Source organism: Etheostoma cragini, chromosome 3, assembly GCF_013103735.1.
Source record: "Etheostoma cragini isolate CJK2018 chromosome 3, CSU_Ecrag_1.0, whole genome shotgun sequence".
Classification (NCBI taxonomy): domain Eukaryota; kingdom Metazoa; phylum Chordata; class Actinopteri; order Perciformes; family Percidae; genus Etheostoma; species Etheostoma cragini.
The window spans coordinates 8357759-8375597 of record NC_048409.1 but is presented as its reverse complement, the minus strand read 5'-3'; the positions used below and the strand labels follow the sequence as shown (position 1 = coordinate 8375597).

Here is a 17839-nt window from a genome sequence, read left to right as displayed (position 1 = left end):
GGGCCAAAATTCCTCCAGGACGCTGTAAAAGCCTTATTGCACGTTATCGCAAACGCTTGGTTGCAGTTGTTGCTGCTATGGGTGGCCCAACCAGTTATTAGGTTTAGGGGGCAATCACTTTTCACACAGGGGCATGATGCTTTGGATTTTTTTTCACCTTTCATAATAAACACCTTCATTTACAAATTGCATTTTGTGTTTACTTGTGTTGTCCTTGACTATTGTTTAAATTGGTTTGATGTTCCGAAACACTTAAGTGTGACAAACATGCAAAGGAACAGGAAAAGAGGAAGGGGGCGAACACTTTTTCACACCACTGTATGTTGTGTTCTGTTTTAAATGGAATGTCGGATTTTCTGGGTTCCCAGTCAAAAACTATAGCCTACATGTCTACGGGAAATGTCAACTCTGAAAAACATGAGGTTATTTGCTTTGTGAAAGATATTGACAAAGACAAAAACTAAGGATATTTACTCCTTATTTCATTTAACTGTAGTTAGTTTTGCAAACAGACATTACAGTTTAAGTTTAGTTATCAATTTTGTAATGCTTCGTTATTTTTATTTCAGTTAAAACAATGTTTTTTCCCCACGTAAATTCGTTATGTCAGTAACAATTATTGGTTGGTTGGTTGACTAGGCCTACTACTACTAAGTTTGAGTCACCAAAAATGATTCTGAGTCAAGTCACCATTACCTGAGTTTAAGTCCTAGTCGAGTTGAAAGTCCAGAGAATAGAGACTCAAGTACTCCATCACACATAAAGTAGTCAGAATATTCATCCAATGTCCAAGTCCTATTTCATGAGAGCTCAAGTTCGATTTCATAAATCCTTGAGTTTGAGTAAAAGTCATTAGTGCCCGAGGCCAAGTCGAGTCGCCAATGCAGAGAATAGCGACTCGAGTCAGACTCAATCTTGAGTCCTGGGGTCTGTTTCAAAAAGAAGGTTTAGTGAAAACTCTGAGTTTGTTAACCTTGAGATGAGGGACACTCTGGCTTTTCCTTTTCAGAAATGGAAGTTAATCAAACCTGAGAGAGGGGGGTAACTCCAGCCCGTTTCAGAAAGAGAGGTACCTTAACCTCAGAGTCAGTTACTATGGTAACTAAGCCTGTGAACCTAATCTGGTCAGGAGCAGGTTTTCTTCTCTCAGTCTTTTGCTCACCTCATTCATTCACTCAGTCTATATTAGGCGCAGTTTGTTATCTGCATGAATAAAAAAAAGTATTGGTGTATCAACCATGTTTGGCAAAACGTTTTTGTTCTAAACATGGCATTTCCATGTGGTGACTATCTTGTTGATGAAGAGTTAATTGAACCAACTCAAATCAGCTGTTATGGAACTAAAAACTCTGACTTTCACATCTCAAGGTAAATCTACTCAGAGTTCAGGGTTAAACTCAGAGTTTGTTAAACCTCCTTCCTGAAACGGACCCCAGGACTCGACTACTCCATTACTGCCTTGTTTGCAAAACTTGCCTATATTAACACTCACAGAGCAAAATTAGCATTTATTTAGAGCCATGTTTGTGCCCACCTGATGAATGTCAGTCCATTATTCTCTCTTCTTATAGCTCTGATTGGTCTGCTTCAGTTCTGTAATTAGGCGATTCTCGCAGCTGCAGTGCAAGGCAACTTTACCAACTCTTGAGAACAAAATCTGTCTCTTAAGCTGCTAAATACTAAGCTATGGTCACCAGCCTGTCTCTAAATGTGTCCCTCTGCTGTTTGCTGCTGAGCTGGTAGTACAGAGGGTTTATCAGAGTTTTGTCACTGAAGAAACAGCTGAAACCGGGCTAATGAGTGCATTTTGCAGTTAGAAAACAAAAACAATGAGCTCTAAGCTGCTAAAAAAAAAAAAGATTCTGTAGAGTTGAGGCACGTTGCAGAGTTCGACACAATTCTCTGCGGGTTTATCACTACAAGCGACCCCTTTCACATTACACAGAGCGATATGATTAATTGTTAATATAAAAATGATTATTGCAGCTTCTTTATGAATTATCCTTGCCAACCTGTGCTCTCGGAGCACCAAGCACTCTCATTTTACTTGAGACGTGGTCATTTTTCTTGCCTCTGCAGTGCCTCTACTAGCTACTGATGTACAGTATGAACTCTGGGTTGATGCCATAGTACAATAAACGGATGCCATTACCAATTATGAACCTTGGAGAATCATGTGCAGAAAAAAGTTTGATTTGTGCAAGGCTTTGTGGGATTTTACAAGCTAGACAATGTTCCACAGAGGTTTTTCAGTTGGCCCTGCTTGATGATTATTGGTGGTTGAATATTTGCATTTGCATGTTTAATGTAATTCTAATTTTTGCAATTTGCATAATGGCCCTTTGCTATCCATCTGAAGTCACTTAGAGGCAAGGGAGCAAATGGCTCACTGATCTCTGCCGTTTTGCTGCATAATTTTCCCATTCCCGCTGATGGTCGTGGTTGGCATCCATTGTAATAGGCCGTCTGATTAGTGATTAAAATGTTTACCGGTACATGGGGAAATAGATCCAGGCAATAGGCCACCTCAGGAGCCTGAGCACGCAGCTGGCTTCACATAGACAAATGGCTCAACGGCTGATGTCTTTTTAACCACGTACTTAGTTGGCAAAATGGTGAATGCTGGGAAGGCAGTGAAAGGGAGGTTTACTGATGCATGAAATCATACAAGCCAATAAGATTATAGATATTGTATTACCATTTATCACAGATGAATTTAAAAAATTAATTTACAATTAAACAACGGTGTTACATTTGGTCAAAATCAAGGCAGTGTTAGTTTATTACTAGTTCATTAGACAAGGTTCTTCTTGCTTTGGAAAACAACTAGACTTCTTATTATCTTCTTTCATTGCTACAAATGCAAATTTGTATGTTGGTTGGATGTCATACTGCATACTAAGCATACCAGGGTGAACAGAGCAGTATTATATTAAAACAGTGAACAAAACTATTTGGTGTGCAAGTGATGTAGATGTGTAGCTCCATACGCAGCTGCAATAGACTGCTCTCAGGTGACAGCCTGACATCTTCACACATGTTCATGTTTAGCCACTATTAAGGATGTAGGTGTCAACTTCATTAATTGTGCATGAACAAAAGAAACCAAATCATTTTATGCAGGATATCGTACAAAGCCTTTTTATGCACTGAGAGGGAAGGTTCTGCAATTTTTTTAACAAATTTACAGGGTCCAAAGCTCACGTTTGGCAATGGGCTTATTTAGAAGCTACTCCAATCAGTCAAAATCAGAGTTAGTTTTAGTCTAGTCTCGCATTGCCAGACCTTCCTCCACAACGCTGGCTCTGGCTAATCCACACAGCATTTTGGGATGGGAGAAAAACAGGCTCTGGTTTATTGTCATTTCTTAAAACCAATCACAATTGTCATGGGTGGCACTAGGCACCAGACGGAGAACCCTGCAGAGATCTGAGGAGCAGATAATCATAGTCCAATCACGGCAACATAACACAGACATCCGGACAAAATTAGGGACATTTTGTTGTCAAAATAGTTTTAGTCAGACTTCAAATGTAAATACTTGAATAAAAAGTTTATAGCAGCAGTCCTCCCTCACTCTGGCTCCCAGTGGAGGCTGGAATCTGATTCAAGACACTGGTGAATGGCTCAACCCCATCCTACATCCATCCACTCCAATCTGCTACTCCCTAACTAGGAGGGGGGCCCTAGTACCGCTCTACTAAGTCTTAACTGTTAGCTGTTATGACTCCAAAATGGGGGAATGTGCTCCCCGTGACACATGTTCAGACTGAAAACTCATCTGTTCAAACTGCACCTCGGCCCATAAACAAAAAACGGGACCCCTAACTATATATTTTGTATAAAGATGAGTTGCATATTAAACTGGGTCTACAATAATGTATAGGGCGGCCAAAAACCTATACACATAACTTTTTGTGGTGTGTACAGTACTTAGTCTTGCATATATACACAAAGACGTTTACATATATACATATACATTGTTTTAATGTTAAAATGGGACACAGTATATCCTTAAGCTTACTTGTATCTGTGGATGGTTACCTTACCTTTAGGCTAGTAAGCCTATCACCCCCCACCTAAAGAAACTCTGAAGACCCCCTATAGGTCCCGGACCCCCTTTTGAAGATCTCTGGATTAAACAAAGCAGTTGTGTCACAGTAATAACCTAAATTGGAACGTGCTGGGAGATTTTTTTATAAACTTTGAACGGAGCCAGGCCACTCCCCCGTGCTTCTAGTCTTAATGCTAAGCTTAACTAATTGTCTCCTGGCTGTAGCTTCATAGAGAAACAAGCGTTTCAATCTCCTGATGCCAACTGTAATCTGGTTACGTACCTGAATGTGAACACACTGACTTTCATGTTGCATAAATCTAGAATCCTTGCAAATGTTTAATGCTAAATGTACTAAATAAGCTGATTCAATACTTGATCCAGATCTGATGAAATGCTATCAAACCCCAACTCTGTGCTCCTACAACCCTGGGCATGCTACCAGTTCCACTTGGTGATATCACCATGTGGAACTAGAAAGACACAATGACTACATCAAGTAAAGCAACAGGCAAAACATACTGCCATTGTGTGATTCCATTCAACAGCCTAGGGCTAAAGGCATGGGCTAAATATGTGCCACTAGAAACTGAATTTAAATAGTATAATCCAAAATTGAATTCATTGTTTGGAACCAAAGTCCAATAAAATTTGATCTTCACTAAAAATTCAACTCTATATATTTTCAAATTCAGTTCTCACAATTCACATTCAGTTCTCACAATTCAATTTCAAGTTACTGTGACAAACATCAGGGTAGTTGAAGGATGAATTGAGCAATTGAGCGCAGATCGATAGAAAGAGTTCAGTGGCGCAGATCCACAGGACTCCTCCTCGGCCAATCAGCCCCTACGTTTTGGAGCACAGTATGAAACGAGGAAGAAATGCTTGCCTTTCCCAAGCCCCAAGGAACAGCGATATGTCTTAAAGAAACCATGGGTTTAGCGGTTAACGGTGGAACTGCACCCTTCTGGCCGAAAAAGACTTAAAATTTGAATATATATCATTCAAATATACACTACCGGTCAAAAGTTTGGGGTCACTCACAAATTTCCATTGGACTCCATTATAGACAGAATCCCAGCTGAGATCAGTTGCCTTGTTTTTTTTTAGCCAGGGCAGCAGTTTCCAGATTACATTATGTGCTTACATAATTGCAAAAGGGTTGTTTAATGTTTTCTTAGTTAGGTTTTTAAAATAATATCAGATTAGTAAACAAAATGTGCCTTTGGAACATTGGATCAATGGTTGCTGATAATGGGAAATGTAGATATTGCATTAAAGATCAGCCACCCACTCAGATCAGCTGGTATCCTGTCTATAATGGAGTGAAATGGAAATTTGTAAGTGACCCCAAAACCTTTGACCGGTAGTGTAAATGATTCAAATTCAGTTTCTGGTGGCATTTATTTCAGCCCATGTAAAGGACCAAGACGATCTCAAATCATGTAGTTACAATTAGATAAGTCTAATGGAAGTGAGTACCCACTCCCAGATCTATAAAGCTGATTTGGTCTTTGCCTGGAAGCGACTGATTTGGAAAGGTGAAAGGTCATAGGAGGGCACATCTCCCAGGCTGAGTTCACAAAGCAGCTTGCCAATGATTGGTCCAAACTTGAAGCCGTGACCTGGAAAAAAGAATAAGACTCTGAATCAGAAAATGTTTTATTGCCACAATAAGTTACACCTACGTGGAATTTGCCGTGGTGCATACATACACAAACAAACGTAATCATCATCATAAATAAGATAAAACAGAAACAAATACATACAAAATAGCATAAGAAAGCATAAGCATAAGAAAAGGAGGCCAAATGGTATAAATATTAACTTTATTGGTTGGTTGGTTTATTTGCGTTTCTCTTCCCAGTCTATCATTTATGTAGCCTACATAACTTTATCCGTCCTCATATAACTAACGCTACCCATCGTGGACATGCTCTTACATCAGCAGATTCCCACGGTCGCATTGCGTTTTTTTGAAGTTTTCTCTACAACATTAGTGATGTGGAGCCACGGTAGCAAAGCGCAATCTGAAGAGTGCGACTCGCTCTGAAATGTTTTTTAAATGTGTTTGTAGTGTTCCATGGACACAAAACAGTAAGAGCCAATCAAAGGAGTTCCATAGTATTGCAGGTGAATGATATAAACCCTTTGAAATAAAAGATTATGAATAAAGATAAAGTACAATTTTTGTCTTACTCGTAATTTAGTCAATGGAACTGTATGTGTTACTCAGCCGAGTGTAGTAATGTACAGGTGTTGGTGGTAGCTACATTGGATGTAACACAGGTCTCATTTAGTGACCGCAGAGAAGGACGGCTCTGGTGCTAGTGACAGACTTTTCAACAAAAATAATTTTGAAGTATGTGTGAAAAACTCAGGTGAAAAGGCTGAAAGACAGTTCTACATTGACCCCAGGAGAATTTGAGACTGGAAGAAACAGAAGGATGAGCTGACGAGAGCAGAGCACGGCTAGCTAGCTGGAGGTGGGAGGAAAAGAGTTAGCCTGGAGCTAGAGCTATACTGGTGTGCTGCAAAACAGCAACTTACTTCTTACTACTGATTGCTCTTATTGTACCGGTACATTTAAAGGGTTCAAACTGATACAGTGGGGGTGTTTGATGTTAAAAAATGAATGATCTCAGTCCACTGGAACGTTATATCTTTTCATTTGAAACTGTTTATTTAAAACAATTATACTTTTCAAACAGATGGAATTAGAAATAATGCCTGCCTCTAATAGAAGCCTGCTTCAAATAAAAGCCAGGTAAATAAAGGCCCCGGCTTTTATTTGAGGAATTACAGTATTCCATGTTTTTTTCCCAGCAAATTAATCACCATTTTGAAGGGCTTATCTTACCCAAACTCACTAAAATTGGTGGTTTCATTAATCCTGGTAAAAATGTATGTATTTTAAGGGTTTCGGGAATAGGCGCACAAAAATGGCTCGGTAGCGCCTCCTACAAAATTAAAAATAAATTTGCCCCTGAAGTATGTTTAATGTAGACTAATGAAACTTGGTAGACATATGCACCATGTCAAGAGTTCAAAAAACCAAATTGGAAAAAAGCCTGTGTGTAGTGACTACTAACAAAACAGAGTGTAAATTTTAGTTCCCCATCCATAAAGAGTTTAAATAAAATTATTATTATTAAACATGGCACAGGCACTACCTCCGTGTTGGTGTCTGCTCTGGTGCTTTGCTGCCCTTTTTTCCTCTATAAACTCCTCAGCTCCTCTGCCTGTTGCTGCATGAACTTCTTCCGTAAAATGTAACGGTGGTGTACTGGTATAGGATGTGTGGAATGATTCCAGCCAGTTCGAGGATGTATAAAGCCATCTAGCTACGTGCACCGCACCTTCCAGAGAGCGAGCGCCCGGAGCTTGCCTTCTGATTCAGAAGAGTGATCCTTCACGCCATATTTATTGTTGTAGCCTGCGTTACCAACTCTGGCTTTACCTTCGGCCCATCGGCAGAGATACTCTACTCAAGTAGATTTTTCCGATATTTTTACATTACTATTTATTTTTTGGGGCGTTTTTTTTACTTCTACTCCTTACATTTTAACACGAATATTGGTACTTTCTACTCCTTACATTTTCCAAAATTGGCTTGTTACTTTAATTTTGTACAAAAAGTTGTCTATCAGGTATGATTGTGAGTGCATGTAGGAGAATAGCGCGGACACGCACATCACACCGAGAACAGGCGCGCACGCAACACAGGGAAAAAAGTGAGAAAAAAGAAAAAGAAACTAGCTGTCTGGAGGATAACCAGTTGAGATTGTGTGCGTCTTTGCAAACTGTAAGTCATGTAATTTATGTTGTCCGTTAATTTAAGCCTGTTGTTGTATTGGTCTACAGTTCTGGCACATTTAAAAGTTAGCTTGTTTGTGTTCCACCCAAACTTTGTGTTAGCTAAGTCACACCTGTTATCTAGGTTACACTAGTTAACTAGGTGGAAACCCAAATCAACTTTAAATACAGTCCTAATCTAGTCCTCACTACGTTTAAAATAATTCCACTGGAGTTGGTGAATTATTTTTGTGTCATCAAAACCAAATTGAATCTAACTGGATGCAAAGATACACAGACTTCTCACAAAATCACACTTGAATTCATATCTTGCTACTTAGTCATAATCTTATTAACCTGGAGTCCTAGTCTCTGTCACAAAAAAAAAGATATATATGTTAGGCCTGTTGGCTGACAGCCAAAATGTAGGTAATGACATACAAAGAATTTAGAGCTTTTTTCATGTCCACTGTAGTTTCTCAGCGTGCTCTCTAGTAACATCTGTCTGGTCCAGGTAGCTTTGTCATTTGTAAGGCTACTTTTACTTTTATACTTTAAGTAAATTTCCAAGCATGTACTTTTTTACTTTTACTTGAATAAAGAAGTTAAGTTAGTACTTCCACTTTTACCAGTGTATTTTTTAACACAATTATCTTTACTTCTACTTGAGTACGGGAAGTGAGTAGTTTTGCCATCTCTGCCCATCGGTGATGCCCACACTTGTTGCTCGACACCGCTTATAACGTTTCTCTGACAGAGAGTTACTAAGCTTCCAATATACTCAATCTGCAACCCCGCGAAAGATTAAAAATACCGCCAGAATCCGAGTATGTATGGCCGAAATAGGTCAAAGTGATTTTATTTTCTTTGCCTTTTGTGTAATTTTTTTCAACAATTTTAAATGAAAATATAGACTATTTTAGGAAAAGTCAGGTACCTGCATGATTGTATTTTTTTAATTGTATTTAAGTTATTACGTATACAAATTTCAAAATGCCCGTCGTAGCTGTTCTAGTGGTCGTTTTTACAGTTCATTGTCCGTCTGGATTTATTTTATAAAAAAGCTTGTAAAACATCAACCCTGTTGTCTACAGTCAAGATATGAAGATCATTTTTTTCAGGACAAACTGGGTTATTAGAATATCTGTGCTGCAGTGAGGTCACTTGAATTTTTAAAAAAGGTTGTAGGACCTTAAAGACAAATAAATAAATAAAACAGAACATAAACCTCCAGATCTGTTTTGATATCACAGACGGAGCAGTAACAGCTAAGCCAATTTCCTCTCTAAAACAATTCTCATATGTCTTGGGAGTCACAACGTGAAGAAACAAACATTATAACTTATACAGCTGACAAAATACATAATTTTTTTCAAAGAAAGTCCAGATGCATTTGCCCTCATGACGTTTATTTATCCCAATAATCATCATAATAATGACATATTTATTGATATTACACCCACAGCAATGCTAAACAACAATTTTTGTTGTCTAAAACAGTTCTCCTATGAGCAAAAATAAACACAATAAACATGATAACTCTTATAAAGCACAAACTATTTACATTTCTTCAAAAAAAAGGCCTAAATATATGCCAAATCTCAAACCAGTGACAATCATCAAAGACTAGACTAGTTTGAGTGAGGGGAATCCCGCGATGAATTATGGAAATCAAGTGGATAAATCTTGGATGTAACAGTGTGGATTTAATGCTCAACGACGCCCTGAAAAAGGGCACAAGTTCCAGACTGGACAGAAAATCACCCGTAGAGGCTAGAAAGACCCCAAAGAGACCTCCCTAACCGCTAACCTGTTAGCTTTTAGCCGCAACAATTGGTAAGATTCTATCTTTTATGGTTATTAAATGAGTAAACTATGAATCAGAGGTCCAATTTTGCTTGTGGACAAGCCTCCCGGGTCCCGAGTGTTAACCAATTCCTCCAAGAGATTTTATCCGATCAACTTCAAATTTGTTTTATGCCATCTGAAGACCTTAACGATAAAAAGATATCAAAAGCTTGAGTTTACGTCCAACAGTGTGGGTGTGGCATGGCAGCCATTTTGAGCATTTATCGATGAACAAATAAGTTGTAACTTAAGTGTGCGTTGTTCAAATTGGCCGAAGTTTCTCACAATTGACAAGGGTCTAGGCCTGAGGACATCTATAAACAAAAATTGACTTTTGGCAATAGCGCCCCCTGCTAGCAACAGGAAATCAGCCTTAAATGACAAAAATATCCAATTTACATAAAATAATATGTGGTCTTATAATGTGTGGTCTACGTGTGATCCTAAGCCGCCCCCTATACTTTCACCAAGCCCGTTTAAGGCAGACTATTGTGTGAGGTATCGTTGAATTATGCATTAATTAATATTATGAATACAGCCCGATCCAGCTGGGGAGCGTTCTAGCCTGACCAGGCTCCTCTCTTTACCCTGTCTCTCTTGGTTATGCTTTGATAAAGCTTATAGTTAGGGCATAGAATTGAATATTGTTAGGGAGTGAGGAGTCGCAGCGTCCGCCTAACCCGGCCCACCTGCTTCTCGTCATAGTTGTCAGATCTATCTATCATATAATCACTAATATAATAAAACTAGAGGGAGGGAGGGCGATACAGCCCGATCCGGTTGGGGAGAGTTCTAGGCTGACCAGGCTCCTCGCTTTACCCTGTCTCAAACCTAGCTCTGGGGAGTCATTCCCCGGAGTCCTTATGTTCTTTTTCGCCCAGCATCTTTCCTTGGATCAGGGAGGCTCCAAAATCAGGGTAACAGCTGTTGCCATGGTCTCGCTAGACGTTCTGCGATGCCATGTTCATGCTGCTACGCTCTGCTGCGACATGCCACGTCCTGCTTTGCCTTGTATTGCCGCACAGTGCCCTGCTATGCCATGAACTACTACAAAGAAGTACTACAAACTACTATTTTTTTGTTATTGCCACTCTTCATTCTAACCCTAACCGGTCCGTCAGACACCGCCTACTGAGAGCCTGGGTCTGTCCGAGGTTTCTGCCTAAAAGGAAGATTTTCCTCGCCACTGTTGCATTGTTGCTTGCTTTGGAGGAAACTACTAGAACTGTTGGATCCTTGTCAATTCTGGAGTATGGTCTAGACCTACTCTATCTGTAAAGTGTCTCGAGATAACTCTCGTTAGGAATTTATACTATAAATAAAATTGAATTGAATTGAAATGAATTGAATTGAATTGAATTGAATTGAGCAAAGTGCTCCATTAGCTGTGCAACGTAGAGTCTTGTGTGAGGTTTCATTAAACACAGCAGGGAGTTCCCTTTTCATTGCTGATGATTTGCTCTGTATAAATGCACGGTCGCAAGGAGTAGTGTCTGCCAGTAAACCCCACATGCAAGGAGGTCCAAGGGCCCATTCAACACTGCTTGAAGCAATTTTCTCCCACGCTAATTATCTCTCTTTTGCAGCAACATCCATGTTGCTTTTTTAAAGAAATATATGTTAAATATACATATACATACTCGCTGTATGTGCGATGAGTATTTCCGCCGACCAGTTTCTTTGTAGTTGTTACCATGGTAAATAGTAGAATCATTGCTCCATTCATGTTGCCTTTTTATTGTGGTGGCGCACACACTTAAATCGGAGTGAAAATACTCAACTCAAATCAGCTGTTCTGGAACTGAAAACTTAAAGTTCCCCATCTCAGAGTAAATCAACTCAGATTTCAGGGTAGACTCAGTTTGTCAAACCTCATTCCTGAAACGTGCCCAAACAGTACACCAACGTTTTTTAAGCCAAAGACCCCTAAACAAAAAGTGAAGAGCTGGGACCCCTTCTACATATTTTATATTATTGAGTTGCGTATTATACTGGGCTAATAATGTGTAGGTTGGCCTGAAACCTGTTTGTATGGTCCATACAATGCAAAGCTACTATTTACATATAGCATAATGTTTTAATGTCAAACATAAATGTGGAAGGCAGAGTGAATCCATTAGCTCAGCTTTATCCGTCGATGACTTTAAACAATAATTTAGCGGTCCCCTGAAGTGACTCTGAGGACCCCCCAGGGGTGGCAGATCCCCTGTTGAAGATTACTGCTGTACAAGGAAGCAGCCAGCCTAACTGGATGATTTTAAATCTGTAACTGACATTGACATGAATTAACACTATATATTAGTTAGACATTTTCACAATTGTCATTCTAATGTATGACACACTGCAAGTTCAGGTTTGGCGCACACACTTATTATCCCTTCATAAAGACTTTACACAGAACCCTTAAACCGTTTCAGAGGAATCAGCGCCCTAATGTGAGCAGATCCATGCCCAGCACCTGGTAGTTAGCCTATAAATAGCCTGTGTCTCTGGGCATGTGTCTGCGCCAGTCAATGGGTTTGAGTCCCCATGTGAGTGAATACATAAAAGAAGAGCAAAGCTGTTGATGTCGATGCCTGTCACTGAGCATCTATTCACTTTAGTGAATTGGGACTAAATGATAAATTAAGGGGGATTTGTCCTTTCTCTGTGTAATGGCTTCATGTGCTCAAACCCAGGCGTTAGACAAGAGAGTGTCTATTTTCTAAATGCAGCAGTCTGACCCAATGTCCTTGTTGCTAAGGTCTGAGAGGTAAATTCCAAATGTCAACAGGGCTTGAGGAATGCAGCACATTTCCATCTGACAAAGGTCTCCGAGCTCCTGTGGATTCTGCCTGGCTTTGAAGTCATAAAAGCTTGGCTCTGACAGTTTTGACCACGTGAATTTTCATCTCACCTGAGAAGGAGAACGGAAAATCTCAATAGATGGCCAAGCACACAGGGTGACTTTGTAGCCATGGCAACCCTCCCAGTATTTTCTTTAAAGCACTTTTGTCGGGCTTTGATGACAAATGCACGTAGTGAAGGGAGAGTAAGGCAACCCATTTTTTCTGTTCTCTCAGTGTCTTTACTGCTGCTGGACAATGGGCACAAAGACTTTAGATTATCATTACAATGGGCAGAAAGACTTGAGATCATTAATAACAATCGGAACAAAGACTTCAAAACATAATTAACAATGGGCACAAAGACTTCAGATCATCATTAACAATGGGCAAAAAGACTTCAGATCATTATTAAGAGTGGTCATAAAGACTTTGGATCATCATCAACAATAGGAACAAAGACTTCAGATCATCATTTACAAAGGGAACTAAGACTTGAGATCATCATCAACACTGGGCACAAAGACTTCAGATCATCATTACCACTGACTAATAAACAGAATAAACTCTGGAGACAATATGATAAGAGTATAATACAACATTCATGTCGTTTGAACAATATTGTTTCTGACTTAAATGGTGGTCATTTTCCTTACTAGTTACTATAATTGCCACTGTTTATCATACCAACTGCTATAATTATTATTATGAATTATATTTATCCATTTCTTTATATCTGTATCAGTGCCTCTGTCCCAACCCAAGTTATAATTACAGTGGAAAACTTGGAGCTTAATAAGTGCTTTTAAACAAAAAAGGTAACAGACATGGATGCCTATCCCCAACGGGTGGAAGTAACAAATTACATTTCTCTTGTCAGCGGTTGCTGAGAAATGTAAATTTTATAGTGCTTTTTATCCACAAGAAATGCAGGCCCCTTGTTTACTTGTATGCTTCTTGGATACTCAGTGGATATAACAGCTAGTGTTCCATACATGGCCACCTGCTTTACTGCAGGGGAATTAAGCAAATACATGAAAGTAGTAACTAAAGCTGTGCGATTAATGCAGTGGAGTAAAAAGTACAATATTTTTCTCTGAAATGTAGCAGAGTAGAAGTAGAAAGTAGCATGAAAAGACATGAAAAGACAAGTAAAGAACAAATACCTCAACAGTTGTACTTAATTACAGTACTCTGTGAGTAAATGTACTTCCTCCACTGCTGTGTCCTCATGCTTCACATCCTTTTTTTCACTTTTTGTATGCAAAAAAGTGTAAAAATGTTTATTCTCTCCTTCTTTCACATGCAAAAGCAAAAGTAGCACATTCAACCAACAGCACAAATAGCCATAGCGGCAGTGCATGCCTCACCCTCCAATCAATCAGCTGATTCTGAACGCTGCTGCTTGAATCCTCACTAAGACCAAGAGAGAGGATCACATCACTCCAGTTCTGAAGTCCTTACACTGGCTTTCTGTGCCTCAAAGAATTGATTTCAAAGTGCTTTTGCTAGTTTATAAATCACTAAACAGTTTAGGGCCAAAATACATTTATGATCTGCTACTACACTATGACCCCCCCCCCCCCCCCCCCCCCAAGACCTCTCAGGTCATCTGGGACAGGTCTGCTTTCTGTCCCCAGAGTCAGAACTAAACGGGGGGGGGAAGCAGCGTTCAGATTCTAAGCTCCCAGAAAACTGCAGATCTGCTGCTACTCTCAGTTCTTTTAAATCGAGGCTGAAGACCTTTCTTTTTGATGTTGCCTTTCTATAAATGATGTTCATTTCTTTAATGTTTAATGTCTTATACTGCAATGTAACTGTTTATTAAAAAAAATCATTAGTATGTAATTCATTTGACCAAGAGTTTAGTATTATGTGTCTTTGGATTTATAGTACCTTTATGCCAGCAAGCTCCTCTAAAAGCAGGAAATTGTGAGCAGGATATTAATTAAAGATATAATTAGTAAAGTACATGACTGCATGAAGAGATGGAAAAGTGCCAGGAGACAATGGAAGTAAGTGTAGGAGAGGAGAGGTGGAGCCATGTTAATTAGAGAAGAACAGGAGTGGAGACCCAGAGCACAATGGATGAGACATCTCATTAAAAGTTAAGGATCTACTGTATGTCCCTAAATGAATTGGTGTATCCAGCTGGACTGGAGTTCTGAACACTCACTGTTTTAAACACATATCTTCTTTCTTTTTTTGCATTTCCACCTTTCAATGGATAGAACAGCTCAGATATAAAAACGGAGAGAGAAGGGAAGACAGGAAACCGTCCCAGGGCAGACTCAAACACTGCTGCATCGAGAAATAAACCTCTATAGTATGTGGGCCTGCTCTACTAACTGGGCCACATGTGCATTTATTCAAATACTATGTTTAATTGCTAACGTTTTTCAGTTATTAACATGATTTGCATTTGAGGCGTTGTCTTGACGTAGCTTCCATCAACACTGAAAGCTTGTTAGTAATTGTTGATGGTACAGAATACAATTTTGTGTAATTTCAAGCAAAACCTAAAGTTTCAAACAAGTAACAACCAAAAAACGCTAACTCAAGCAAAAAAAGTATCACCTCAAAGGTAAAACAAATGTCCTTTTGTTTCCAGTTCCCTCTGTTTTTTCTCAATGATCAGTATTTTGCTCTCTCCCACACATTTGCAGTTGTGCTCCCAGCTTTCTCGTTTGAGATTCCAAAGTCTTTGTTTTCAATTCTGACCAAACATCTCATGTGGACGGGTGTTACAGGGGTGCGCCCCCATTGGCTAATGAGTTTTAGGGGTAAGTTTGATTGACAGCTCAGTGCAGCTAACCTAACGTTAATGATAATCTGAGTCTGGAGGACACACAAGCCACTCCACAGCTGATTCATACAAGATTAATAAGTATTCATCATATATAGTGTTGATCTACGTTGCAAGCATGGTTACTAGATGTTTGTTGTTTTGTTGTGTCTGCAACAACACTTCTGAGGGTGGTACAAGAATATCACACACAACTCTTAGACGCCTGGGATCATCTGGTCTCCAGAGCTCAATGATGGCCAATGATTGGACAGTAGTAAAATTATGCATTCATTCTAAATATTGTTAACGTGTACAGCGTTAAAATATACAAAAATAGGTCAGTTATCTGACATCTTGCAGCAGTGCAGTAAAAGAAGAAACTGTGTGTACAGATGGAACATTATCTAATACAGTGATTCCCAAAGTGGGGGTCGGGACCCACAGGGGGGTCGCGAGCCAGAGATGGGGGAATTGCAAGTTGATTTCCAGAAATAAAATAAAAATTTAAAAACTATTAGAAATAGCATATGTTAGCCATGATTTTAACACAAGATAAAACTAGTGGCTAAATTTAAAATAAAACCAAGCAAATAAATAAAACAGGAACAGCTCTTTCGATTTTCTTTGACCACTCTGACCCCTGAGGTCATTGCGACAGATTTACGACATATTAGCGACAGTATCAGTTGTAGCAGGTCACTGTACAGCGCGATTGAATGTGGAGGATGATCTCCGAGTAGCTGTTTCCAACATTAAACCAAGACTGGACTGGCTGTGCTCCAAACATAGTGCACATCCATCTTATTTGTTGAGGTTAAGTTCAAATTAAAGTAATGAGTAAATTACTGTAGAATAATGTTGTTGCTGTTGTGTTATTTTGTGTTGTCAATTTGCACGTGTTTGGATACACCGGTAGTGCGTGCGCGGTTGCGGGCAATGTTTATATTCGTTTATAGTGGGGGGGTCGCAAGTCACATACACACTTTTGTATGTGTTAATCTTAGATATAATACATTATATTCACAGCTTCTACATTGTACAACATACCCTAGCTGGATAATAATTTATCAAAAGAGACAATATAGCTACGTTACTGACTATATAGACTGATAGCATTGTAGCTCTGCTCTGGTCCTGCAAGCTCAACGGAGAGATGATGAGGACTAATACACAATGTACAATACATTAAGCCTACATTATTCACATGGCAAATTAGCTCAATAACTTAGCTACAGTAAGTCAATGTTAGCTACTTGGCCTGGCTAGCATTTCTTTTAGATAACGTTTGCAGTTAGCGTTAACGTTAAATGCTACACAGCTTGTAACACAACGAAACAACAAACGTCTAGTAACCATGCTTGCAACGTAGATCAAAGACAATCTATATGATCAATACTTACACTTTATTAATCTTGTAGGAATCCGCTGTGGAGTGGTTTGTGTGTCCTACAAAGTCTAGCTGAAGTGACATGTCAGGTGCAGGCAGGCATTGAGCTGTCACTCAAAAACACTCCAAAAACTCATTACCAACGGGGACGCACCCCTGTAAGACTTGCCCACGAGAGATGTTTGTGCCAGACCTTGCAAACAAACAGTTTGGAAGCGCAAACTAAAAAGATGGTAGCAAAACTGCAAGTCACAAAAAAAATTCAAAACTAAGAAATTTGCCCTAAAAGACACTTGATGCCGCAGCTAGTTCTGTCCTTTGTTTGGCTGAGGCATGGCCGGTGGCCATTTATCATGTGAACTATACACGATAAGTGGCTGCTTAGGGCCCAGTGACCACCAGGGGCCTCATGAACAAGCCAATTACAAACGTGACATCCTTTTTTTTTTCTATGTTCCACAAAAGGTTTTGTTTACTGTAAACAGATACTGTTTAAGGAACAGCCTGATACTGCCATTGTTAGATGAGATGATAATATCAGTTTCATCTCTCTGCAGGTAGTACAGAGGTCAGGAACATCTTTGGTCTACTTAAGCAAAAATCAAAGCAAAAATCACTTCTAGCGTAACTGTAAAAACGGAACAATAGGACTTCCAGTGACTTCACAGCTTTTTATTGTGGCATGTTTATCACTTCTCATGTCAGCAAGGTTCACATGTAATCCTGAGCTCAAATCTCACAACCCCACATGAGGGGATAGGAACTTTGAGATGATGCATTCAGTCAATACATCCAGCTGTTTTTGGAACTGCTTCTAAAACATAAATGCCTGGATTTTACATTTCTGTTTGCAGACATGTTGAATCAAAAAGAAAGGGTGAAACGCCAAATGGAGTTGTTGGAAGGTGGATTTTGCTGTCTCTGGCCTTTGTTCAAATATAGGATAATCATGTCCTGGGAATATCTCTGTAATGAATACATGATGAAACTGATATCTTACTTAATGCTGATTTGGTAGGGCGTCAGATGGTTTGTTACACTCAACCATCTGCCAATCCATCGCAAATACACTCACCGGCCACTTTATTAGGTACCCCATGCTAGTAACGGGTTGGACCCCCTTTTGCCTTCAGAACTGC

General features: G+C 39.4%; 1 protein-coding gene and 1 long non-coding RNA gene across 3 annotated transcripts in view; one reads left to right on the top strand and one right to left on the bottom strand.

The window, feature by feature from the left end:
- The first annotated feature begins 734 nt into the window (after window positions 1-734).
- LOC117941681 lies at window positions 735-15432 on the top strand. The gene is made up of 3 exons (XR_004655949.1): window positions 735-745; window positions 10837-10843; window positions 15363-15432. It is a non-coding gene; the product is annotated as an uncharacterized LOC117941681 (long non-coding RNA).
- The window catches only part of pipox (pipecolic acid oxidase), a 68157-nt gene continuing 54831 nt past the window's right edge, over window positions 4514-17839 (bottom strand). The window contains exons 8-9 of one of the 2 annotated variants that reach the window (XM_034866685.1): window positions 5482-5682; window positions 4514-4616 (exon numbers count right to left, since the gene is read on the bottom strand). In XM_034866685.1, coding sequence (XP_034722576.1) covers window positions 5552-5682 — 131 coding nt within the window. In that variant the 3' untranslated portion in view covers window positions 4514-4616; window positions 5482-5551. Of the gene's footprint in view, window positions 4617-4748; window positions 5071-5431; window positions 5683-17839 lie in introns of those variants that run through there. The other variant, XM_034866684.1, reaches the window with a different exon arrangement.